Consider the following 25472-nt stretch of genomic DNA (forward strand, 5'->3'; position numbering starts at 1 on the left):
AAAACGCAAGGGGTACTAGATACTGGGATACTGCGACAGCGACGATGATGAGGGGTAATGGATTCTGCAGAAGATGCTTGGTACTACGACGACGACTACGACAACGAGGGTGTGGGCTGATCTTCTATCGCCAAGGACGGTGATGGCTGAAAAACTGAAAACGCTGGTCTTGCTGGCTTATCTGAAAACGTCGCTGATCCGCAAGGGCTGATCACTGAATTCAGGGTGCTTAGGGCTGAAAAATGCTGGTGGTGCTAATGGGCTGAAGGCTGAAATCTACTGTGATGGAGAAACTGCTGGCAATGACGAAAGGGCTTAAAACTGACCAAAAACACGCTGATGGGCTGCTGGCGTTTTGGTAGCTGACAACTCTGGTGACTAATGGGAGAACGCCAAGGTTGGTTGAAAACGCTAATGGTTGCTAATGGTTGCTAGGTATTGCTGAGAAGAGGGTACTGTCGATACTACTTCGTCTTCTGTCTCTTCTACCTTCTAGCACCCAAAGGGCTTCTTTTATAGGTCTTTTAGCCATTTGCTCTACCTACTTTAAATAAATGTCATGTTATGCTTAAGTGACTTAACTGTGCAAGTGAGGGTATGCAACTATGACCGGCCTGGACATGCACGTCCTGCTAGAGGATCACAAAGTGCCCGGCTAGGTCCTATGCTAGACTACGACTGACACTAGATTGTAGCAGAAGCTTGTCCACGTGGCGCAAGTGAAGTGCGCACGTGACACCGAAATCTACCCCAAACTTGAAGAAACCCAAGAGAAAAAACAGCAAGCTCCTTCTCTCTCAATCAAGTCCAAAACCGCACCAAATCAACCAAATCTCAATTGGGCAAACTGTTTGTTTTACACATTTTCAGACTACAAGGCATGCCTACTTCTATAGTGTCAGATAGAGACCCCAGATTCACAAGTTTGTTTTGGAGAGCATTGTGGGAGAATGTAGACACTCGGTCTAAATTTTCATTGTTGTTTCATCCATAGACAGATAGGCAATTGAAGATAGCCAATTCAATGGTTTTGAACTTGTTAAAGTCTTATATCTTTAACAATAATAATTAGTGAAAAAAATATTTTCCTTTCTTGGAGTTCGCTTATAACATTGTTCACATATCTGCAGGGAAGGTGCCATTTGAGATTATCGAGGGTGTCAATAATTGATTCTCTACACCAAGGATAAGAATTTTGAAGCAGAACAGTACACATGATCCGAAGCCTGCTTTTGCCAAGGTAAAAGAGGCTTTGCAAAAGTCTCAAGCAAAACATAGGAAGGCAACGGACAAGCATCTACGCGACTTGCTATCACGTGCACATTTAACCCTATGTGTACGTGGACAAGCTACTTCATGACTAGGGTTCGGTTCAGTTAGCCTAGCTTAGGAAGTGTTCTGGCACTTTTGTGAGTCTGTTCGCAGACCGTGCATGTCGAGGCACTTAGAGTAGATGCATATCCTCTGGTTGCACACAGCATGATCATCAGATTACCATTAGAACCCATCAAGAGCATTTTTACAGTGCACATACCTATTTTCCCTATTTTAGCCATTTTTCACTTATTATTAATAAGTGACTTTGTTGGGAAACTGGGTAAGGCAATTTGACCAAGCATGTATATAAGAAAAGCTAGCGCTAGTGTTTTTTGGCAGAAGAGGCAGCAGGAACCTTGTGTTCAACAGTGCACCTTCTTGGCAAGACCCCCCCGACAGTCAACCTAACGTTTCAGCAATAGAACCAGCGAATTTCTCAAGTACAGATCAGCCCAACGCTTTGCAACTTGCAGTTCAGCCTAGAGACAACAACACTCAGCAAATCACCTAGCGTTTTTGCAGCGAGACCCCAAATCAGCCTAGCGTTTTTGAACAGCAATTTAGCCTCAGCGTTTTGCAGTTTCTCCGCGACAGAACCAGCATATAGATCAATGTTTTCAGTTTTCAGCGTATAGACTCCGCAGATCAAGCCCCAAACCTCGCAGATCTCACCTTCCCGCAGCAAATCCTCGCCGCACAATCAAATCAGCCAACGTTTGCAGATTCAACCCGGAAAATGCAGATTTCAGCATCTGCGTTTTCAGCGTGTCGTCATCGCATCGTCGTCACCGACATAGAGTCAAAATTCAGCAGATACACGATTTGCAGATTTCAGCCATTAGCGTTTTCTGATTTCATCCTGTCTAGACTCTAGTCGTCGTCCTCATCGTCGTCGACATCGTCAGCAAGTCCATTGCATTGTAGAGATTTGTGCAATCAATAGAAAACCGCTCTCGCCATAGAGAGTGGGGCCTTCAGAGGAGGGTTTGACAACATTCTGGTGTCGTATTCCTCTCTCTCTATCTCTCAGTCTCAGTACCTTCATGCACAGTGTTTATCCACTTTGTTTGTGATCATTTGCACTCTCTCAGTAAAGGAACGAAAGGCTCTCCCTTCCGTAAGAAAAAGAAACCTTGAGCACAATTCGGAGCACTCATCTTAAGCAAAGTTCAACATTCACTTCCGTTGCACCTTACACTTGCAATTGAAGGAGAATGATTGGGTACTTCTAAGATTAGTATGCAATGCTACGGGCCCTTCCACATTCAAGAAAAGATAAACGATGTATCTTTTGACTGAAGTTGCCAAATACTTGGAAGATTCAAAATGCTTTTCATCTCAGTCTCTTCAAACCTTTCAAAGGTGTGGTGCCAGAGGACATGGAGTCAAAGGAGCAACCCAAAGTGGAAGAGACAAAAGAGATTCTCGTTCTAGAACAAGTCCTTGCACTCGTTCTAGAACAAGTCCTTGCACACAAGGAAAGGAAAGTGAAAGGTAAGTTGGTCTTCCAATATTTGGTCACGTTGTCACGTGTTTTTCCGAAATGGTGCGGGCAATCCCAAAGACTTTGAGAGTTGTTTTTTTGTGCTTTTGGGACCCTTGGATGTAAATAAAGCATGCTTGTACAAAGTATATAAATGCAATGTGTGCCAGCTGTCTCTACGGATATGGGCCAGTTATGCGGGGTACATAGTTTTGTTGTTTTTGTGCATAGAAGTGTTGAGACTTCAAAGAGTGAGTGCTTTAAAAATATGAAGAAAAATTGAACTTTTATCAACATAGGCCGTGAGTGACATGGGGTTAAACTAGTCGTAGAGGACATCATCTAGAAGGAACTTCATCCACAACCATCTTCTGGCATGCATGGAGTTCGGTACCAATACCTCACCTTACACAGGAGGGGATGTCACGTGCACATGGCTCTATGCACTATGTGGGCATGCTTCATCGACATCTAGAACCAATTTTTTAGTTTTGAAACCCTCGTGCATAATTGGATTGCGCAAGCGTTTTGACAAATGTTGCACTATGGTGGGTATCTGGCATGACGTGCATATAGTTTTAGGTTAGAGGAATTCAACGCTTCATTCACCACGTTAATCGGATTCCCGAATCAACAGATGTGCAACAATTTCACCCGAAACTTAGCCTTGAACAAAAACTTATAAATTAAACCATTTAATGATTTAATTTGTTCGGTAGTTGGACAATTTGCCCTACCTCAATCTAAAGGAGTTTATAACCAACAAATTTGGCCTATAAAGGGAGTCCTTGGCCTAGCATTTGAGCGCAAAGTTCCTATCACTAGATCAAGGAGCACATCAGCCCAACGTTTTTGCTCCCATCAACCCTAGCGTTTTGGAGTTCTCTCAATCTTGCGTTTTCTACAAGAGCAACCAGCCACAACGTTTTTGCTTGTAAGTACCAGATCAGCCCTAGCGCTATCTCCTAGCATTTTCAGTGTTCAACCCTTCCCTTGCTAGATTGGCTCGAAACTACAATCACTAACTATCCTCATTGCGGTCCGATACTTCGGCAACCCATCAAGCCTCCCTTCAACAATTCCCTCGCCATCATCGAGTGCTCCCATTGTTGTCCATCATCGAGATCTGTGTCTTCAACCCTTCATTCCTCTCACATCGAGAGCGCAATTCAGCTCTAGATCTTCCCCTTCATGGCCATCCACAGTCCCAAATCGAGAAGGATCCAAAGGTGCATCAAATCAGCCCCGGAGGTGCCTTGTCTCGAGGAGTTACCGCGGCAACATTCCCCATTCGAGCCAGTAGAGTCTACACTTGAGGTATTGCATGTGTGTACATTCTATTTACGCAATTTAAAGCAAATACCACATCGGCAACGGTGTGAGGGACCCTTGAGAGGGTTGGTTGGGACCCCATCGGTGTCATTCTCCTCTCCTCTCTTTCTCTCTCCCTCCACATCTCTACCGCACTCTCTCATTCCCTCTCTCCAAGGAAAAGTAAAAGGAACCATCATTTCAAGCTAAAAGGAATCACTAACGCAAGCAAAGGTGTAACTATCTCAGACTTTGTAAATAATTAATTTATTTACGAGAAAAGAACTATCTAATTAGTTGTGTGGACATCAGAATAGATTTAGCAATTCTGGGGCCTCAGGTGCGCCCAAGTTTGGGCCAGTGCACCTCAGGGAGACCCTAGCAGAAAATACCCTAAAGCCCTAGCGATTGGGAAATCGGGTCTTCAATGAAGGGGTAGATAGTAGCCTCACATTTCAGGCTCAGAAAATTACGCGCGCTAGTGCAAGCACAGGAATGAGATGGGGTCCTTAGAATAATAACCCTAAGACCTGATTATTTTACGGCCTTGGGATAAGTTAGTTAAAAGTATTCTTAAATGATTTGCGCTGGACCAAATGGCCGGACAAGTGCGAACAGGTAATGCCAGAGCAGTGTCGGTACGGCATTGCGCTAGGGAGCAGCTAACAATTTAATTGGTTGCATCTATGTGTGCAGTTGTGCACTTAATTGCACGTTTCATTAATTAGCATAGGACTTTTAAAGTCAAAGTTGAATGGTTTTTAAATTATTAAGTATGCCACTTGGCACACTTAGCCATGCAATCTCTCTCTCTCTCTCTCTCTCTCTCTCTCTCTCCATGCTAGCGCCCCCTCTTCTGTGAGGCTATAAGAGAGCAACCCCTCCCCCTCTTGCCAGGTTGGCAGTGCACTACCCCCCCTAAGTTGAACGTCCTCTACGCAGTGAAGCTCTCCATTGAAGCTTGAGAGCAACACCTTGTGGTGTATGTGGAGCCTCTGTGCACCCATCACCTAGAACAAGGCCTCTCATGGTCGTAGGCAGCTGTGGGAGAAGTTTCATCGCTTAAAGTAGTAGAAAACTCTCTTTCTCTCTCTACTAGCTGTTGCAAATTCTTTGTTTTCAGCCCCTAATCACCTGTATTAGGGTGAATTTCAGCAAAGCTTTAGTAGGATCTTATTCCTCTCTACCTACTCTACACATACACAAAGTTTGGAGCGTTTCCGTCGCGAAAAGAACCTCCGTTTCGGCATTGGAACCCGCTCAACTAACAATTTCTGGTTATGTGCAGAAAATTACAGCAAGCGTGTGTGCGTGTGTTTTGCATGTTTCTTTCGTGGGTTGACTGCAGGAATGATTATGTCTAAAGAGACATGGTTAGCGAAAGATAGACTCTCGTTTTTGAGAGCTTCCAATGAGTTTTGTGAAAGATAGACTCTCATCTACGAGAGCTTCCCAAAATCTCACAGAAGAGGAAAGATCCTCGCAGTAGTCAGGAGAGCAGTTCTTCTACTCTCTCAGTCAGAAGAAGAAAAAGGACAAGAAAGAATAGAGGACGGGCTTTCGCCCCATTCCTCTGCTTGTAAAGAATTCTCCCTTAGTAATACAGATATTCTCTTTATGGGGAGGGACCAACCCATCTTCTGGTCCCCAATAATGTGTCAAGCTTTCTCTCTTTCTCTCCAAAGTCTCTTGAGTATATAAATTGCATTTAGCAGTCAGTTTTCGCTTCCATATTTTTGTGACAATGGTATCAGAGCAAGGTCATCTCTCTCTTCCTTAAGGGATTGACGACTCTTGGCAGACTGCAGAAATGGGAGGACGCGAGATAGAGTTCTCTCTCCTTCAAAACAAGTGGAAGAGTTGCAAAAAGCTCTCTCCCATCCAGAAATCCAAAAGATTCTCCTACTCTTGAGAAAGGGAAGAAGAAAATGCCGATGGGGTCGGGAGAAATCCCGCAGAACCCAACGACACCAAAACCAAGGAAAGATCCTTTGATTGGAACCTGCCGCATGCACGAGAGGCAGAGGAAACCTCCAAAAAGTCATGTGCGGTTTAATCCAAAGGTTCAAGAGCAGGATCCCCCTGATTCCCCTCAGTTCTCTTTCATGAAGGATCTGGATGACATAGTTACTCCGGAGGACATGTTTCTGGACGACCCGTTGCAGCAAGTGGTGCATTCAAGGGAAAGGACTCCTGTCCACAAGGAGTCTAAGCACAGAAAGAAGGAGCACCATAAGAAGAAGCACCACAGGCAGAAAACATTCAAGTCGGGAGACAAAGATGTGAAATTCGACACCTACAATGGACGGCGTGATAATGACAAAGCTTTGGCTTTCATCCGCCAATTCGAAGTTGCATTTGCTGAAGGGAATTTTAAAGAAAGATCCAAGCTTCGCCATGTCAGTATGTACCTGAAAGGCATCGCCAGCAGTTCCTTCCTCCAGACTATGAGAAAGAGGTAAAGAAAGAATGGGATCAACTTTCACAATCGGAGAACGAAACTGTTCCACGCTATGTGGATAGGTTTTGGGACGTTCTCTTGAAAGTCACTCCATTCAAGATGATTCGGAAAAGATGCGCAACTTTGAAGCAGGTTTGCATGAAGCCTTGCAAAAGGCTATGAAGCTTTACCCTCGAGGTAACTTGCAAATACTTATGGAATCAGCCCGCATAGCTGATGGAATACATAACAAGGGTACTCCCAGGAAGATGGAGCAAAGCACTTACCATGCCAAGCAAAAGGCTCTCCATGAGCAGCCTATCTCTACTTCTTCTTCGCAAAAGAAGAAAAGAACCGCCTCCGAAGCAGAAGCAAAGCCAAATCAACCCAAGAAAGGGAGATATCTCTCTCCTGCTGAGTTGCGAACCTACATTAGTGAAGGAAAATGCTTCAAGTGCGAACATGTTGGTCATATGAAAGGTGATTGTCCTACCAAACCTCCGCAACCACCCTCTTCCAATGCAGTCCCAGATGTACAGGGAAATACAACCAAGGATGGAAAAGAAAGAGCTCTTCTCAAAGCATAGGGTAGTATAAACAACCAACTGGCTCTTATTTTGTTTGACCCTGACAGTACAGACAACTTCATCTCTACAAAGCTAGCTGATGACCTGAACTTACAGCCCAATCGTTTTGGAGTTTCTATTCAAGCACAATCTGCTTTCAAAGGGCAGAACTCTAACTCTACTCCAATCATAGGAAAGTTGAATCTAAAGGTCGAAAACTACAAAGATCAAGAGTCTTTCTTACTAGCTTCACTTGAAGGATGCAATGTTATCTTGGGAATGCCTTGGCACTACAAGATGCATCCCATTCCTGACTATGTTCAAAAATACTTATCCTTTGCTCATAAAGGAAAGGAGTATCTTGTACTTGCCGATGCAGGTGATTGGCATATCCCTATCGCCAATCACATTGCCATCGAGAAAGTAATGAAAAAGTGTGTTTCAGCGTACTTGATTTTTGCAAGAGAGAGAGAGATGTGTCTACTTCACAACTTTCTTCCTCCTTAGAGCAAAAAAGACTTAAGTTATTAGAAAGTTATAAAGATTGTTTTGTAGATGAACTTCCAAATGAACTCCCACCTCCTCAACCTAAAGATCATACAATTGATTTGATCCCAAGAAGTTCTCCTCCAAATCAGCCCTCTTATCGAGTTAGTCTAATGCAACAAGAGGAAATTCTCAAGCAAGTTAACGAACTTTTGGAGAAAGGCTTAATAAGGCCTAGTACTTCTCCATATTGTTCATCTGTCTTGCTAGTATAGAAAAAGGATGGCACGTTCCGCATGTGCATAGACTATAGATCTCTAAACAAGATCACAATCAAGAATCGATTTCCAATCCCTCGGATTGACGACATTCTTGACAAGTTACAAGGAGCAAGTATCTTTAGTCGTATAGACTTGAAGAGCGGTTATTGTCAAATCCGCATAGCTCCTCAGGATGTGCATAAGACTTCATTTAGAACAACCTTCAGGTTGTATGAATTCTTAGTGATGCCTTTTGGACTCACTAATGCACCAGCCACATTCAATAGAATGATGGATAGAATCTTCCACTCATATAGAAGCTTCACACGCGTTTTCTTTGATGACGTCTTAATCTTCTCAGAGACGGAAGACGAACACTATAAGCATCTCGCCTTAGTGTTTGAAGAATTACGCAAACACAAATTATTTGTGAATGCTAAGAAGAGTGAGTTCTTTCTAAAAGAAATCCACAATTTGGGCCATATAGTATCTCACAACCAGGTGAGAATGGACCCTGATAAGATTCAAGCAGTTGTAGATTGGCCTACGCCAACTACAGTACATAATGTACGAAGTTTCCTTGCCCTCTGTTCTTATTATCGGCGTTTCATTCGAGTCTTTGCCACTATAGCAGGTCCCCTTCATGACCTGACAAAGAAGCGGATTCCATTCCATTGGGGGTCTGGACAAAAACAAGCTTTTGAAAAGCTTAAGTATCTACTCAATCACGGACTTGTTCTCACCGTCGTTGATCTTCGCAAACCTTTCGAGGTATATTGCGATGCATCTGGAGATTGTATAGGAGCAGTCTTGAACCAAGAGGGTCACGCCATAGCTTACGAAAGTCGGTGCCTTAAAGATGCAGAGTTGCATGTTTCCATATACGAGAAAAAGTTAATGGCAGTAATTCATGCTCTTTCCATTTGGAAACACTATCTGTTAGGAGCTGATTTTATTATCAAGACAGATCATCAAACTCTTCGCTACTTTCTCACACAGAAAAAGTTATCAGAAAAGCAGATGAGATGGGCCAACTTTCTTTCAATGTTCCATTTTCAGATTTTACATACTGCTGGACCGAAGAATGCAGTTGCAGATGCTCTGTCACCAGTGTGTGACTACTATCTATCCTTTTTGTTGATTTCTTTCTTATTATTTATTTACTTTCACTTTTTGCAAAACACCCCTCGGGAAATCTAACTGCCCTGCATTGCATAGCTAATGTGAAACTGTCCAGAGGGAGTCCAGGCTTGAGGGCAAGAGAGCACTAAGGTTGGACAAAGACTATGGTTAGCCAAAGTGGGGTCATTGACTAGCCAAAGTGGAATCCTTTGCTACAGAGGCTACATTTCAGTTCTGGGTGTGGCTACAGTGTACAAAGGGGGTCAGATGACGTAGAAAGATACAATGGCAACATCTCCTAAAATTTAGGGAACTGCTATTTTTGGGACCTGAAAATGTGTTTGCGTCATTACCTCCGGAATGACAAGGAGAACATTTTCTTACTCTGCCGTGAAGTCAAATGGGCAACCGGTTGGGAGATTTTTAGGCGGCAACCCCGAAACGGGAAAATGCTTGTAAATGCGTCAAGTGGCACATTCTGGTGCACTTTACTCATGCAAGAGAAGATGGCGCTGAATTTGAAGAGCAAAGAGGCTCATTTTCAGATTTTGTCACAGGTTAAGAGCTATGGAGTGCTTCCTTTCCCTCCTATGTACAGTGCGGTGCCAAGAGTGATGCCCTACACGCTACGCACTGCCCTCTCTCTCCCCTATGGCAGTATGTTATGCCCCTCTAGTGGGCTTTTCAATTGACCAATGTACAGTTGTGTGGATTCATGAGCGATTGCCGAGGCAAGAGGCTCTTGCACAGGTACTGGATTAGCTGGCGGCTAATCCCTCGCAAGTACAGGTAAATCCGGAGAGGTTTCACGCCAGAAATCTCGTCCCATTCAAAGGGCAAGTAGCCCTACAGGTGCGAAAGCTCGAGGACTTGCTACGAATGCCACCGGCACGCGAAACGGAGCCCAAAACAGTAAATTACAGCCTGTTGTGTATTTTTGGAGGTTTAGGGTTTTGGCCCTAAACGGTCCCTAATACCCCCAAGAGGTTCGGGGATGCGAGGGGACCGCTGTACAGGTGATCTAGAGCATTTTTGGGGCTGAAAACAGAGAATTCAGCGTCCCGCAGATTCTCGCCAGGTTTTGCAAAGTGCCCGTATGCGTCGGGAAAGTCATTCAATGCGTGGGAATACTGACTGTGAAGGGTCCTAGTATAGTTATGCTGCCGAAATCGGGCCGAAACAGTTGAAATTCAGTCAAGCTTGTGCGGGGCAGCTTGTAGGGAACCACAACGTTTATTCCCTCTTTTAAACAATAAAGAAATACCGAAAGGGGCACCTAAGTTAGGGGCCAATCTGGTGTCGGTCTACTCATATAGGTACAATCTAGCAGCCTGTATCCCCCACCCTTTTTGGATTGAACGGGCCGGTTTCATGGTTCCATCGATGGGATTAAATCACTTTTTCCCATAGAAGTGAGCCTTGGTCAGGTTGGGTTTGAAGACACAGGGGATCATAGACCAGACACAGAGAATTGCAATAATGGCTGACAGACCAGATGATGTGACTGAAGAGGTTTCCTCTTCACAGGGTCAACAGACACATGAAGTGGGTGAGTCTTCAAGACCACCACAGACGGATGATGATATATTCAGGACCCAGTTGGCTACTGCTGTGGCTATGTTCACACAAGTAATGCAGAACCCGAGGTTTTTAGCCTTTCTGCAACCTCCTGTTCCGTCTCAGCAAGTTGGGTCACTGGATCATATTCAAAAGCCTGTTAAGGCTCGAGGACAGGTGATTCATACTGCACAGTCAATGGAAACACCTGTACACTTGACGGAGAACATGCAGTCTCCACAACCTGTGCCTAAGGTGCAAGAACAGGTGGCTGAGATGCCAGTCTTTCAAGCTGTACCAGTTGAGCCAGCCAATTTTCAGCAACCTATAGCTAGTTCTAATGGGCAGGGAAGCAACCTACAAGCTATGCAACAGGTCTTCCCACCACTTTCAGTACAGCCTGGCTATTTTGGAGGTGGATCGATATTCCAAAGCATGGCTGGTCATGCACTTGGAAATCAGTTTTACACGCCAGGAACAGTGTTCGGGAGTACTCAAACGATGATGCCTAACCCCATGTATGGTGTCACGGGCATGCTACCAGGGTTTCAAAGCACTCAGGGCCAATTTGGGATGCCACATGCAAATTTCGGTATGTTGGAATTACAAATCAGTAGCCAAATATGGCATTTCCAGGTCAACTTAATTGCGGTCAGGGAACACAAATGAACCCTAACAGTATTCCCATGTTTCAGTCACTTCCATATGACAATTTAACGCCGCTGGAGAGGCCAACTCCGTACAAAGAAGGTGGCAAAGGTGTGACTTTCACGACCTTTACAAGGTTTAATGACAAGAAGAAGGCTCTTTTATTCTACCAGCAGTTTGACAAGGCCTATGCATGGGGGAAACTTTACAGAGGCTTCAAAGGTCCGCAAGGCAACCACTTTCTTGACAGGGAATGCGGGACAATGGTGGACAACTTTATTGTTGCAAGGGTAAGCTCCGTCCACATGGATTTACTTCAAGCAGATTTTTGCAGCAGCATGGTTATCTGATGACTTTGAAGCAAATGTCATGACAGAATGGCACCAGCTTATTACTGCCACTTGCAAGAATCTGGATGACTACAATCAGAAGTTTTGGAAAGCTCTACTTCCAATAACTTCCTATAGGTTTGTGCCATTGACAGAACAGATTGAAAAATACTGTTGTGGCCTACCCAAAGGATTGAGAAAATACTGCACGAAGACCAAAGTCACTACTTTGACGCAGCTCATCGAGGTAGCAAACACTGGCAATGGTTTTCTCAAGGGAGAAGATTGTGAATTCAATACAAGCGTCAAGGAAGGATCAGCCAAGAAAAATTCAGCGAAGAAGTATGTTCCCAAGGAGGCTCCGAAAGTGACTCAGGAGCTAGCCAACGCAGGGAAAGACAAAGCTATGGCTGAATCAGAAAAGAGACCAGCGAAGCAATGGAAAAGACGTTTTCCTCGCAAGACGGAAGAGCAAAAGAAGGTCCTGAGGTCAAAGAACAAATGCTTCATCTGTGAGCAGCTTGGCCACATTGCTTACAATTGTCCTACAAAGAAAAGGCCAGCTGATTCTGAAGACAAGGAGGACAAGAAAGGAAAGAAGCCCATGCCTGGTCTAGTGCCAGATATGGTGGGCGACAAGCCAAATTCAGATGCAAGTGAGCTTTGCAGAGCATGGGGAAAGGTCACGGATCACACATTGCTTATCTTCTTTGATTCAGGTGCCAAAGCCAATTTCATTTCCCCGGAATTGGCTTCAAAGTTGGGAATCAGACATGAAGAGATTGGGTATACAGCAGAGGCAGGTTTGGCATGTCCTGGCCATACAGAGACTGTGACACCCATCATTGGAAAGTTGCGCCTACATATCCAGTCCTATGTAGATGATGAAGAATTTTATATCATGCCACTGGACGGATGTGATGTGTTGTTAGGTATTCCTTGGTTGTTTCGTGTACAGGGAATCATGGATGCCTACAACAAAAAGATCACTGTACAGAGCAGGGGAAAGACTCACATTCTGGATGTAAAGCTTAAAGGGGAGTCTATTCCCACTGTATCAGCTTCTGCTATTACTTTTGTAATGAAAAAGCATCTTTCTGCGTACTTGGTTTTTGCACGTGAAGTGTCAGATTGTGATGAATCAAATTTATATGTGCTAGATAAAGAAAGGTCAATGTTTTTACAACAGTATAGTGACTGTTTTTCCGATTCATTACCGTCTCAATTACCGCCAGAGAGACCCGAGGACCATGCGATAGATTTGGTGCCAGGCAGTAGCCCACCAAATAAGCCTCCGTACAGGGTTAGTGCGGCTCAACAAAAAGAGATAATGGGCCAAGTACAAGAGCTGTTAGAAAAGGGGCTGATTCAGCCCAGTTCATCTCCATTCTGTCCTCCAGTGTTGTTGGTGTAGAAAAAGGATGGCTCATGGCGTATGTGCATAGACTACCGTGCACTGAACAAGAATACCATCAAGAATAGGTTCCCTATACCTAGAATTGATGATATTTTGGACAAGTTAGAAGGAGCAGCTATGTTTAGCAGGATAGATCTAAAGTGGGTACCATCAAATCCGCATGAGATCAGAGGATGTGCACAAGACTGCTTTTAGAACAACGTTTGGCCTTTACGAATTTTCAGTGATGCCTTTTGGTCTCACAAATGCTCCTGCTACGTTCAATCGGATGATGGACAGAATTTTCTGTCCACACCAGCAATTTGTTGGTACATACTTTGATGACATGATAGTCTACTCAAAGAATGAAGAGGAGCATAGGCATCACTTGGCCATTGTGTTCAAAGAGCTACGCAGTCATAGGTTGCTCATCAATGCAAAGAAAAGTGAATTTTTTTTGGAAGAGATTCACTTTCTGGGACACATTGTCTCAAAGGATGGTGTCAGAATGGATCCTGCAAGAGTTGAAGCGATCAAGTCATGGCCAAATTTAAAGACGGTGCACGATGTCCGAAGTTTCTTGGGACTATGCTCCTATTACAGAAGGTTTATCCGAAATTTCGCTGAGATTGCTTCACCTTTACATGCTCTTCAAAAGAAGGCAATCACCTCTAGATGGACACAGAAAGAGATTTTAGCTTTTAATCTCTTAAAGGAAAAGATGACTTCAGATCCAGTCATTGTGTTGCCAGATCTTAGGAAGTCATTTGTGGTCCAATGTGATGCCTGTGGTAGTAGCATTGGTGCAGTGCTAATGCAAGATAGCAGGGTAGTAGCCTATGAGAGTAGAATTTTGCAAGGGCCAGAGATGACCATGCAGATCTATGAGAAAGAGTTACTGGCTGTGATTCATGCGCTCTTAAGTTGGAAACACTACCTGCTAGGTCCAGACTTTGTTGTCCAAACGGACCATCAGACCTTGCGATACTTCTTGACACAGGCAAAGTTATCTGAGAAGCATATGAGATGGGCAAATATCTTGTCCATGTTCCACTTTCAAATTATGCATGTGGACCATTATTTGCAGATGGTATTTGGACCATTATTTGCAGATTCAGCAAACAGGCTCATTTTATTCCTGTCAAGAAGAAGATAAAACCAGATCAGATGGCACGCTTCTTTATGAGCAATATTTTCAAGTATCATGGCATGCCACAGTCGATTGTTAGCGACCGTGATCCACGCATGACAAGTTTGTTCTGGAGAGGCTTGTTTGAGAATATGGGCACCACGCTCAAATTCTCTTCGTCATTTCATCCTCAAACAGATGGGCAGTCAGAAGAGGCAAATTCTATTGTCCTAGATCTACTGAAGTCTTATGTGTCAGAGCATAAAGGAAAGTGGGAGCAGTATTTGCCATTGGTGGAGTATGCATACAATAATACAGTGCATTCATCAACTAACAAGGCACCTTTTGAGATAGTTGAAGGTGGCAAGAAAGTTCCTCCCATACTGCATACAAAGGACAAGATATTTGAAGCAGATAAGTATGTTCAAGACATGGATGAAATGTACAAGAAGGTCAAAGTGGCCTTAGAAAAGACTCAGGCAAAGCAAAAGAAAGCAGCTGATCGTCACCGTCGTGAAGTGGTATATTCACTTGGTGATTGGGTGCTTCTACGCTTTGAAAAGGCAAGATTAAAGAAGATGAAGGGCAAGGAAAGACTGTTTCCAAAGCTCAGCATGCGTTACTATGGGCCTTTTCAAGTATGCGACATAATCAGTGATGTTGCATATAGGCTGAAATTTCCTGAGAGTTGGAAGATTCACAATGCGTTTCATGTGAGTCTTCTGAGACCCTATGTGGGTGATGTGCCAGAAGATATGCCAGTTGAAGATCAACCGGAAGTCGAGGAACTTGACGAGATCTTGGTCCCCGAACAGATTTTGGCACATGAGGAAAGAAAAGTGGAAGGCAAGGTTGTTAGGCATTACTTGTTAAAGTTCAAAAACTATCAACCAATGGATGCTAAGTGGATGGAAGAAGGTGAACTTGCAGAGTCACCAACTGTGTTATCACTTTACCTTGAAGCCTTCGATTTGCAACCTACCTTGACCCCTTGAGTTTCAAAGCTACATGGATTGTCAGTGTGACAATGGCTTTTGAAACAAATGATGTACATGGTATTTAAAGTGAGCTCAAATGAAATACCTGTTACATGAATGTTAGAGTTGTACAGATTGTCAGTTTGACAATTGCTCTTATGGAATGTCCAAAAGTATGGTTAGTGCTATAGAAGTGAGTATTTCTTGTCAGTTTGTCAAGGATACAGAAATTGCTTCTATTAAAGGGTACATGTGTAGCTGCATTCTTAAATTGTCGGTTTGGGTATGCTCGAAAGTGTTACTGGACCCAACATGTACTATAAGACAGTGGCAAAATGTGTAGCTGCCATTTTGTCATTGGAAAGATAGTGACTCAAAGCAATGGCAGAGTGCGAAGCTACCACTATGTCATTGGGACAGGGTTCACACGCAGGCAATACATGTGTCGACGAGGTGTTGAATACACCAGGGTTGACAATGAGCATGTATGTGTCATACATGTGTCGACAAGTGTTGAATACATCGGTGTTGACTGTGAGCATGTACGACATAGATACAAACGAGGACGTTTGAGATTTCAAGAGAGGGGTATGTCACCAGCGTGTGACTACTATCTATCCTTTTTGTTGATTTCTTTCTTATTATTTATTTACTTTCACTTTTTGGAAACACCCCTCGAGAAATCTAACTGCCCTACATTGCATAGCTAGTGTGGAACTATCCAAAGGGAGTCCGAGCCTGAGGGCAAGAGAGCACTAAGGTTGGACAAAGACTATGGTTAGCCAAAGTGGGGTCATTGACTAGCCAAAGTGGAATCCTTTGCTACAGAGGCTACATTTCAGTTATGGGTGTGGCTACAATGTACAAAGGGGGTCATATGACCTAGAAAGATACAATGGCAGCATCTCCTAAAATTTAGGGAACTGCTATTTTGGGATTTGAAAATGTGTTTGCGTCATTACCTCCGGAATGACAAGGAGAACATTTTCTTACTCTGCCGTGAAGTCAAATGGGCAACCGGTTGGGAGATTTTTAGGCGGCAACCCCGAAACGGGAAAATGCTTGTAAATGCGCCAAGTGGCACATTCTGGTGCACTTTACTCATGCAAGAGAAGGTGGCGCTGAATTTGAAGAGCAAAGAAGCTCATTTTCAGATTTTGTCACAGGTTAAGAGCTATGGAGTGCTTCCTTTCCCTCCTATGTACAGTGTGGTGCCAAGAGTGATGCCCTGCACGCTACGCAAAGCCCTCTCTCCCCCCTATGGCAGTATGTTATGCCCCTCTATTGGGCTTTTCAATTGACCAATGTACAGTTGTGTGGATTCATGAACGATTGCCGAGGCAAGAGCCTCTTGCACAAGTACTGGATTAGCTAGCAACTAATCCCCCGCAGATACAGGTGAATTCGGAGAGGTTTCACGCCAGAAATCTCATCCGATTCAAAGGGCAAGTAGCCCTACAGGTGCGAGAGCTCGAGGACTTGCTACGGATGCGACCAGCACGCGAAACGGAGCCCAAAACAGTAAATTACAGCCTGCTGTGTATTTTTGCAGGTCTAGGGTTTTGCCCTAAACGGTCCCTAATACCCCCAAGAGGTTCGGGGATGCGAGGGGACCGCTGTACAAGTGATCTGGCGCATTTTTGGGGCTGAAAACAGAGAATTCAGCGTGCCGCAAATTCTCGCCAGGTTTTGCAAAGTGCCCGTATGCGTCGGGAAAGTCATTCAATGCGTGGGAATACTGACTGTGAAGGGTCCTAGTACAGTTATGTTGCCGAAATCGGGCAGAAACAGTTGAAATTCAGTCAAGCTTGTGCGGGGCAGCTTGTAGGGAACCACAACGTTTATTCCCTCTTTTAAACAATAGAGAAATACCGAAAGGGGCGCCTAAGTTAGGGGCCAATCTGGTGTCGGTCTACTCATACAAGTGCAATCTAACAGCCTATATCCCCCTCCCCTTTGTTGTGTCTTGAAAGTACAGATAAAGTGAGCGAAAAATTAAATGGGTGAAAGCAAATAAGGTTTAAGTCTAAAGTCTACCACCCTTTTTGGATTGAACAGGCCGGTTTCATACTCTCTCCAAACGTCCAAAGATCAATGCACTAACAACAATTTATCATGAGGAACTAGAATCTCTCAACGAGATGTATCCTCAAGATCCAGACTTTGCCACAATTTGGGCAGATCTTCAAGCTGGTCACTCAAGGCCACCTTATTCCATTAGGGATAATACGCTCTATCGTCAACAAGCAATATGCATAGCTCAACCCTTACGACAGAAGGTGATGGATGAAGCACATAATTCTCCTTATGCCGGGCATCGGGGAATTGCTTCCACCACTAGTGCCCTCAAAAGGTATTTCTTTGGGCCAACACTCTGTGCGGACATTGAAAAACATGTACGTGAGTGTTTAGTCTGTCAAAAAGTAAAATATGACAGACATAAAGTTTATGGCAAGCTTCAGCCGCTCCCTGTGCCTAACACGCCATGGAAAGTATTGCCATGGATTTTATTACGGATCTTTCTAGATCCAAGAATAGAAATGATGCAATCTGGACTATAGTAGACAGATTCAGTAAGCAAGCACATTTCCTTCCAGTGAAGAAGACGATCAAAGTTGATCACATGGCTAGAATATTTCTAGCTCAGATTTTTAAACACAATGGATTGCCAACGACTATTGTCAACGATAGAGATTCCCGCATGACTAGTCTATTTTGGCAGGCATTGTTCGAAAACTTGGGAACTAAGCTTGATTTTTCATCAGCTTATCATCCTCAAATAGATGGTCAAAGCGAAATCGCTAATGCCACTGTTTTAGATCTCCTCAAGTGCTATGTTTCGGAACGACAATCCGAATGGAAACAATACTTACCAATAGTTGAGTTTGCGTATAATAATACCATACATTCCTCAACTGGTAAAGCTCCCTTCGAAATTATATATGGGAAGCCACTCTTACTTCCTATTATGGTTACCAAAGAAAACATCTTCACCGCAGATGAATTTGTGCGCAATATTGATATTGCCCATCAACAAGTAAAGCAAGCGATTCTTCGTACTCAAGAGCAACAGAAGAGAAAAGCAGACAAGCACAGAAGGAATCTCAATCTTGAAAAAGGACAATATGTCCTGCTTCGGTTTGAGAAAGCTAGATTGAAAAAGCGGGTCGGCAAAGGGAAAGTTGTCAAACTTTCCCATAGATTTTACGGCCCTTTCAAAATTACAGATAAAGTCAATGACGTGACTTTCAGATTGGATTTGCCTTCTAACTGGAGCATCCATAATGCTTTTCATGTTAGTCTCCTCCGACCATAGGTTGGACCTCCTCCAATGGCGCCAATACAAGAAGATCCTCCAGAAGTCGAAGAGACTGAGGAAATCCTTCAACCTGAACAGACAATACACCACTCGGAGAGACAACTCAAGTCGAAGAGTCTACATCGAAAGTATTTAGTCAAGTTCAAGAATTACACTCCTTTAGATGCAAAGTGGATGACTGAGTCCGATCTTAAGGACTACCCAGACATCTTGCACAGTTATGTTGACGCTCTACAGTTGAGGTCAACTGTTTAAAACCAAGAGGGATGTAACTATGTCAGACTTTGTAAATAATTAATTTATTTACAAGAAAAGAATTATCTAATTAGTTGTGTGCACATCAGAATAGATTTAGCAGTTCTGGGGCCTCAAGTGCGCCGAAGTTTGGGCCAGTGCACCTCAGGGAGACCCTAACAGAAAATATCATGAAGCCCTAGCGATTGGGAAATCGGGTCTTCAATGAAGCGGTAGATAGTAGCCTCACATTTCAGGCTCAGAAAATTACGCGCGTTAGTGCAAGCACAGGAATGAGATGGGGTCCTTATAATAATAACCCTAAGACCTGATTATTTTACGGCCTTAGGATAAGTTAGTTAGAAGTATTCTTAAATGATTTGCGCTGGACCAAATGGCCGAACAAGTACGAACAGATAATGCCAGAGCAATGTCGATACGGCATTGCGCTGGGGAGCAGCTAACAATTTGATTGGTTGCATCTATGTGTGCAGTTGTGCACTTAATTGCACATTTCATTAATTAGCATAGGACTTTTAAAGTCAAAAGTTGAATGGTTTTTAAATTATTAAGTGTGCCACTTGGCACACTTACCCATGCAATCTCTCTCTCCCTCTCTCACTCCCTCTCTTCATGCTAGCAGCCCCTCTTCTGTGAGGCTATAAGAGAGCAACCCCTCCCCCTCTTGCCAGGTTGGCAGTGCACTACCCCCCCTAAGTTGAACGTCCTCTACGCAGTGAAGCTCTCCATTGAAGCTTGAGAGCAACACCTTGTGGTGTATGTGGAGCCTCTGTGCACCCATCACCTAGAACAAGGCCTCTCATGGTCGTAGGCAGCTGTGGGAGAAGTTTCATCGCTTAAAGTACTAGAAAACTCTCTTTCTCTCTCTACTAGCTGCTGCAAATTCTCTGTTTTCAGTCCCTAATCACCTGTATTAGGGTGAATTTCAGCAAAGCTTTAGTAGGATCTTATTCCTCTCTACCTACTCTACACATACACAAAGTTTGGAGCGTTTCCGTCGCGAAAAGAACCTCCGTTTCGGCATTGGAACCCGCTCAACTAACAATTTCTGGTTATGTGCAGAAAATTACAACAAGCGTGTGTGCGTGTGTTTTGCATGTTTCTTTCGTGGGTTGACTGCAGGAATGATTATGTCTAAAGAGACATAGTTAGCGGAAGATAGACTCTCGTTTTTGAGAGCTTCCAATGAGTTTTGTGGTAGATAGACTCTCATCTACGAGAGCTTCCGAAAATCTCACAGAAGAGGAAAGATCCTCGCAGTAGTCAGGAGAGCAGTTCTTCTACTCTCTCAGTCAGAAGAAGAAAAAGGACAAGAAAGAATAGAGGACGGGCTTTCGCCCCATTCCTCTGCTTGTAAAGAATTCTCCCTTAGTAATACAGATATTCTCTTTATGGGGAGGGACCAACCCATCTTCTGGTCCCCAATAATGTGTCGAGATTTCTCTCTTTCTCTCCAAAGTCTCTTGAGTATATAAATTGCATTTAACAGTCAGTTTTCACTTCCGTATTTTTGTGACAAAAGGATGTAAAGGATTTATAGAAGTGTAAAATCTAGATCTTCACCATCTCATTTCCACTGCACCTAATAATGTTTGAATACGTGTCAAAAAGATGAAATAATTGCAAAATTTTATCTCTTTCACACGACACGTGAGCCACAAAATATGGGCTACAATGTAGACATCTTTACGGCCAAGTCTAATGTTGTTTTAGCGTTAGCGACTGAAGAAGCATTTTGCGAAGAAGCTTTTCGCAGTCAAAAAGCCATCTACGCGCCCTACTTTTAGGGACCCATGTAACCCTATAAATTAATGCCTTGGGGGGTCTCTTCATCAAATGAGTTAGGAAGCAATTGTGAAGTAGAGCACCTCGGCCTAGTACTTTGTGAAGCATCAATTCAATAAATAAATACCGAAAGGGTCGCCAGTCTTTGAGGACAGTGCATTTAGAAGCAAAATTCCGCCACTTCAAGGCATCTCTCTCTCTCTCTCTCTCTCTCTCTCTCTCTCTCTCTCTCTCTCTCTCTCTCTCTCTCTCTCTCTCTCTCTCTCTCTCTCTCTCTCTCTCTCTCTCTCTCTCTCTCTCTCTCTCTCTCTCTCTCCGCAAGGCCTTTGACACAGTCCCACGCGAGAGACTCTTCCAGCGCCTTCACAGCATTGGGGTACCAACAGAGATGATTTGGGCCATATATACTCTCTACGAGAGGGTGACGGGTCGAGTTCGTTGCCCAGGCGGCTTTTCAGAGACCATTGCTAGCACCATTGGTGTTAAGCAAGGATGCCCACTCTCCCCGACACTCTTTGGGCTCTACATCGACGAGATCTCCGACTACATACTACGAGCAGGGGGAGAGGGGAGCGACTTGGCAAGTACTCCGGTCCACATCATGTTATATGCTGATGATATTGTGTTGATTTCAGAGTCACCCGAGGGCTTGCAACGCCATCTTGAGGCCTTGGACGAATTCAGCACACACAGGGGGTTGACTGTGAACCTTGGCAAAACCAAGGTCATGATCTTTCACACATCCAGTGCAGTGAGGAGCGCTGCCACCTTCACAGCAGCAGGAGGACAGGTTGATGTAGTCACCTCCTATGTCTACCTTGGCATCACATTCACCAGCCTACCAGGACCCTTCACTATGAGGCAGGCTGCTGCTGACAGGCTCACTCGAGGATATGCAGCTCTGACCATGCTAGAGCGGAGATGCCACCAGGCACACTTTCAGGAGCCCCGCACAAAGGGGTGGCTTTTCGACACCTTAGTCACCCCGGCCCTGATGTACTCGGCGGCAGTATGGGCACCAGGATTGACAGCTGACCAGTGGACACAGCTTGAGAGGCCACAGGTATGTATGATCTCACGCTTGCTCCGCAGCAAGAAGACAGTGCCACATGACATTATTAGAGCCGAGCTCGCCACACCACCTATGGTTGTAGAGGCACTATTCCAGACAGTCTGCTTCATCCAGAGGATGAGAGAGCTACCTCCTAACAGACTTACTCGTAGAGCATTTGAGGCAGCTATACAGCTATCAGAGAGTGGGCATGAGAGAGCATGGTACTCACAGGTCAGAGCATGGTTTGAGGGACACGGTCTTGACATGGAGAGCCTACCACCATTCCAGTACGACCCCCACTCACCATCTGTTCACCTCTCTCGCAGTGAGAGGAACTTGGTATTGAGACAGGATCTGTGGCAGCTATACACCAGGAGAGTCTGGGAGTCACCTGGCTTGGGGACGAGGATGTCAGATTACAGAGACCAGTTTCTCACCATACTGTCTGGGGGGTTCATACAGAGACCACGCTATATGGAAAAAATATATGCCACATAGCTCACGGGTGGCGATTGGTCAGCTGAGAGTGGCTTCACACAGGTTAGAGATTGAGATCGGGAGACATACTGGTGTTCCCAGGGAGGAGCGAGTCTGCAGAGCCTGCACAGAGGAGGTGGAGAGTGAGGAGCACTTTGTATGTAGATGCAGAGCATACACTGAGATCAGAGGCAAGTATGAGGCCTTATTCAGAGGACAGCCCACTCTCCGAGAGATCATGGACTCTAGAGATCAGAGACAGCTCAGACGCTTCTTACTAGAGATACAGAGCCATCGGGACACACTACTACAGCCACGCACAGCTACACAGACAGAGGGGAGACAGTCGCAGCTCACAGACTTCTTTCAGAGGATTGCCGCCCCTCCCTCACCAGACACTCAGAGGGGAGTGACACTCCCACAGGCGGAGGTGAGCCGAGCTAGACGACGACCACGAGTCACAGGCTACAGGGGCGCGAGCTCCCACCACCGACAGATCGAGGAGATCCGAGCCCGGGAGCGCCGTGCCACTGAGGAGCGAGTAGCTCAGATGAGGGCCGACCCGACAGCTTTCATCCGGGTAGCCTTGGCACCAGCCCCGCCCATGTACCACATCTTACATCCCCCCATTTGTACAGGATGGAGCTAGATAGCTTGATGCATTCTCATTCTCATGATTGTACTACCTTGAGCATATAGACATGCATATACCCCTAGAGATAGAGCTCCATCCCTCCTCAGATACTCCCCTACCTACCTACATTCAGTTCAGTTTTGTTTCATTTGTCTTTCCGATAGACGGATGACATACACACCATGTACATTTGATTTGTCTCATAGGCCGATTTCGGCCTGACATAGACGTTAAAAATCTCTCTCTCTCTCTCTCTCTCTCTCTCTCTCTCTCTCTCTCTCTCTCTCTCTCTCTCTCTCTCTCTCTCTCTCTCTCTCTCTCTCTCTCTCTCTCTCTTTGTGTGTGTGTTGTGTGTTTTTTCAAGTTCGGTTGTTGCCGTCCATATGTTGCTATTGAATTCTCGCTTGGGTGTTCAAGCCTCTTACACCCAAGATTCACTGACGAACAATCTTCTCATCACACCTCTTCTTAGCCATACTTCGCATTTTTGTCTTTGATATGTCACAATTGGATCACCGATCAAGCGTAGCAAACAACTTGAAGATTGTGCCATCAACAAATGGTGGAATTTGGGGTGCCATCACATGCTTGTATCAGCCATCTACGCCTTGCATATGCATTTCATGCCTTTAATAGGAGTTTTGATACATTTCTTATTCGAGTGTCATGCATTTCATGCGTTTAATAGGAGTTTTGATACATTTCTTATTCGAGTGTCATGTTACTCAAACATATACCCATAGTCACATGAAAATATGTTTCATCCCTTCGAAACAAAACGAAACCCAAAACACTCAAAACGTTTCGAAACAAACTCAAATCAGGGGACAAAACGTGTTTCTCACATTCAAAAGAAATTTTCAAATTTGCCATATAGTTATACCACTTTTATTACCATCTATATTGGATGTATCCACCTATTAGACTCCTACATATTAGGTTTATTTTGCTTTAGTTCTTTCAGTGAGAGTTCTTGCTATAACATCGTTCTTCTTGAGTTTGTAGCATAGTTTCAGCTCATCTTATCTGTCCTTCAAACACATGAGAAACGTTCTATGTTCCTTTATAAGATAGAAATAAGTTCCTCTATGAAGAGAGGCCCATATAGCAAAAAAGATCTCAAAAAAAGAAAGCAACCCACAAATATCAGCCCGTGAAAACGAGCTGATTCTACTAAACATTGTACTTAAAACCCGTACAGACATGCCCATCTAATACCGTGGAAAGAAAGAATACTTGGAAGAGAGGGAGTCGAAGATGATTGTACTTCATAGTCCCCAGCCTTCCAGAACTGACGTGTTATGGACTTTCCCTGCACCCCTGCAGCAGGTTTTGGTGGGGGAGGGGCACTCAAAAATGTAGCTCCAGAGGAACTATGCTGGCCAAATGGAACTTCTTCTAGCTTCACACTTGCTTTAGCAGTTGCCCCACTTTCGTCAACATGTTCAAACCCTCCATCTTCTTTCTTAACTTTGCCAAGCTGTGCGGGCTTCCTTTCGAAAGATTCATCGCCGCTGTCCTCCTCGTCGCTGATCAGGTCAATCACATCTTCCTTCATACTTTCTATCTCTGCACGTAAAAAAATGACGATTGATTGTGAGCTCGTCTTGTCCCACGAACACACTCTTTCTTACCTGGCAAAAGAAGCTAATGTATGAAAAGAATGAGCCAGAGGGCAGCAATGCCACTTTCGTATTTTAAATCTTTAACACGGATTGGGCATGAGAGTATATATTGTCGGAGAAAAAGTCAATACCTGTGAGAAGAGAAACGCGAGCTTCAGCGCCAATCTGCGGAAACGCGAGTTCATACAATGGCAGCAATGAAATATGCGCAAGGACAATCAGGAAGAGGGCAGCTGAAGGAAAGCCGATTGAAATGCTTGGCGCAGCGAGGCAAGACTGGCAGCGATGGCGATTAAGTAGATGAGCAGCGAGCGCGAGAGGGATGCAGACCTCGTGCAGAGAACTTTGCTGCGAGAACGAGGTTGTTACAAACCAGGGAAGGATCTATCGTAAGAATGGGCCCATCAGCACCGCAGTCAAATTCCATCTTTTGAAAGCCTCTGATCACAGCTATTAATTCATAATCCCGCCTTCCGGTTTCCCTCCATTACAAGCTTCCTCCATGTCTAGGGTAACAAGTTCAACAAATGCTAAAAAATAGTCCCAACTAAGTTAAGTTGGAGGAACATCAAATTGGGTGAGTGTCCATCAATGAAATTGTACACTACTTTGTCAAAGTGAAACAGATTAAGATCTTCAAGCTAAATTGAGAAAGCACGTTTTTGTGTTTCAAAGGAAACTTTGAAGGGATATCTCCTTAAAGCATCTATGACATCATTCAACATTTCATGATCACTTTTTTCTTCAAATAATGACAACCCACACACCCCACATAAAATCATGATGGCCTTAGATCCAAAGCTAAAATAACACCACCAAATGCTAAGGCCTTTGCCACCGGTGGCAAGCCAAAACGTTCTCTTGTGCTTTCAGTATGCACCTGCCTTGTGGTAGGCCTCCATACCCTCACTAAGGTTTCATTGCCCATTTTAAGGCATGTGACTTAGACGTGTGTCATTGTGTGTATATGAGAGAGAGAGAGAGAGAGAGAGAGAGAATGGTGACGTAACAAAGACAGTAATTGTGCATGTATATGTTTGAGAGAGAGAGAGAGAGAGAGAGAGAGAGACCATGGTAATTGCAAGTGTGTGTAAGAGAGACATAAAGCGAGAGGGGGGATGAATTTTAGGAGCAAAAGGACATGCCGAGAAGTATTCTAGGTCCTCTCTCCAATTTTTTATGGCAAGGCAACAGCCTTTGAGCATGCCTTACATGGGCTTGTGGCAACCCAAAACGAAAAAAGTCAAAGTTGCATATGTGTGCATGCCTTAGCCTCACCTTGGCCAATGTTAGAAGAGGAAA

The 25472-nt window shown here is 44.3% G+C and overlaps 1 protein-coding gene across 4 annotated transcripts in view; it reads right to left on the reverse strand.

Annotated features, from left to right (window-relative positions):
- Window positions 1-24657, reverse strand: part of LOC147427305 (protein MICRORCHIDIA 2-like) — a 115939-nt gene extending 91282 nt beyond the window's left edge. Inside the window, exons 1-2 of one of the 4 annotated variants that reach the window (XM_086499360.1) lie at window positions 24302-24657; window positions 23764-24114 (exon numbers count right to left, since the gene is read on the reverse strand). In XM_086499360.1, coding sequence (XP_086355486.1) covers window positions 23764-24103 — 340 coding nt within the window. In that variant the 5' untranslated portion in view covers window positions 24104-24114; window positions 24302-24657. Of the gene's footprint in view, window positions 1-23763; window positions 24180-24301 lie in introns of all 4 variants that reach the window. The other 3 variants (XM_086499361.1, XM_086499358.1, XM_086499359.1) reach the window with 3 other exon arrangements.
- Window positions 24658-25472: the final 815 nt, after the last annotated feature.

The sequence above is a fragment of the Adiantum capillus-veneris genome, chromosome 24 (genome assembly GCF_014529385.1).
Source record: "Adiantum capillus-veneris isolate H3 chromosome 24, ASM1452938v2, whole genome shotgun sequence".
Classification (NCBI taxonomy): Eukaryota; Viridiplantae; Streptophyta; class Polypodiopsida; order Polypodiales; family Pteridaceae; genus Adiantum; species Adiantum capillus-veneris.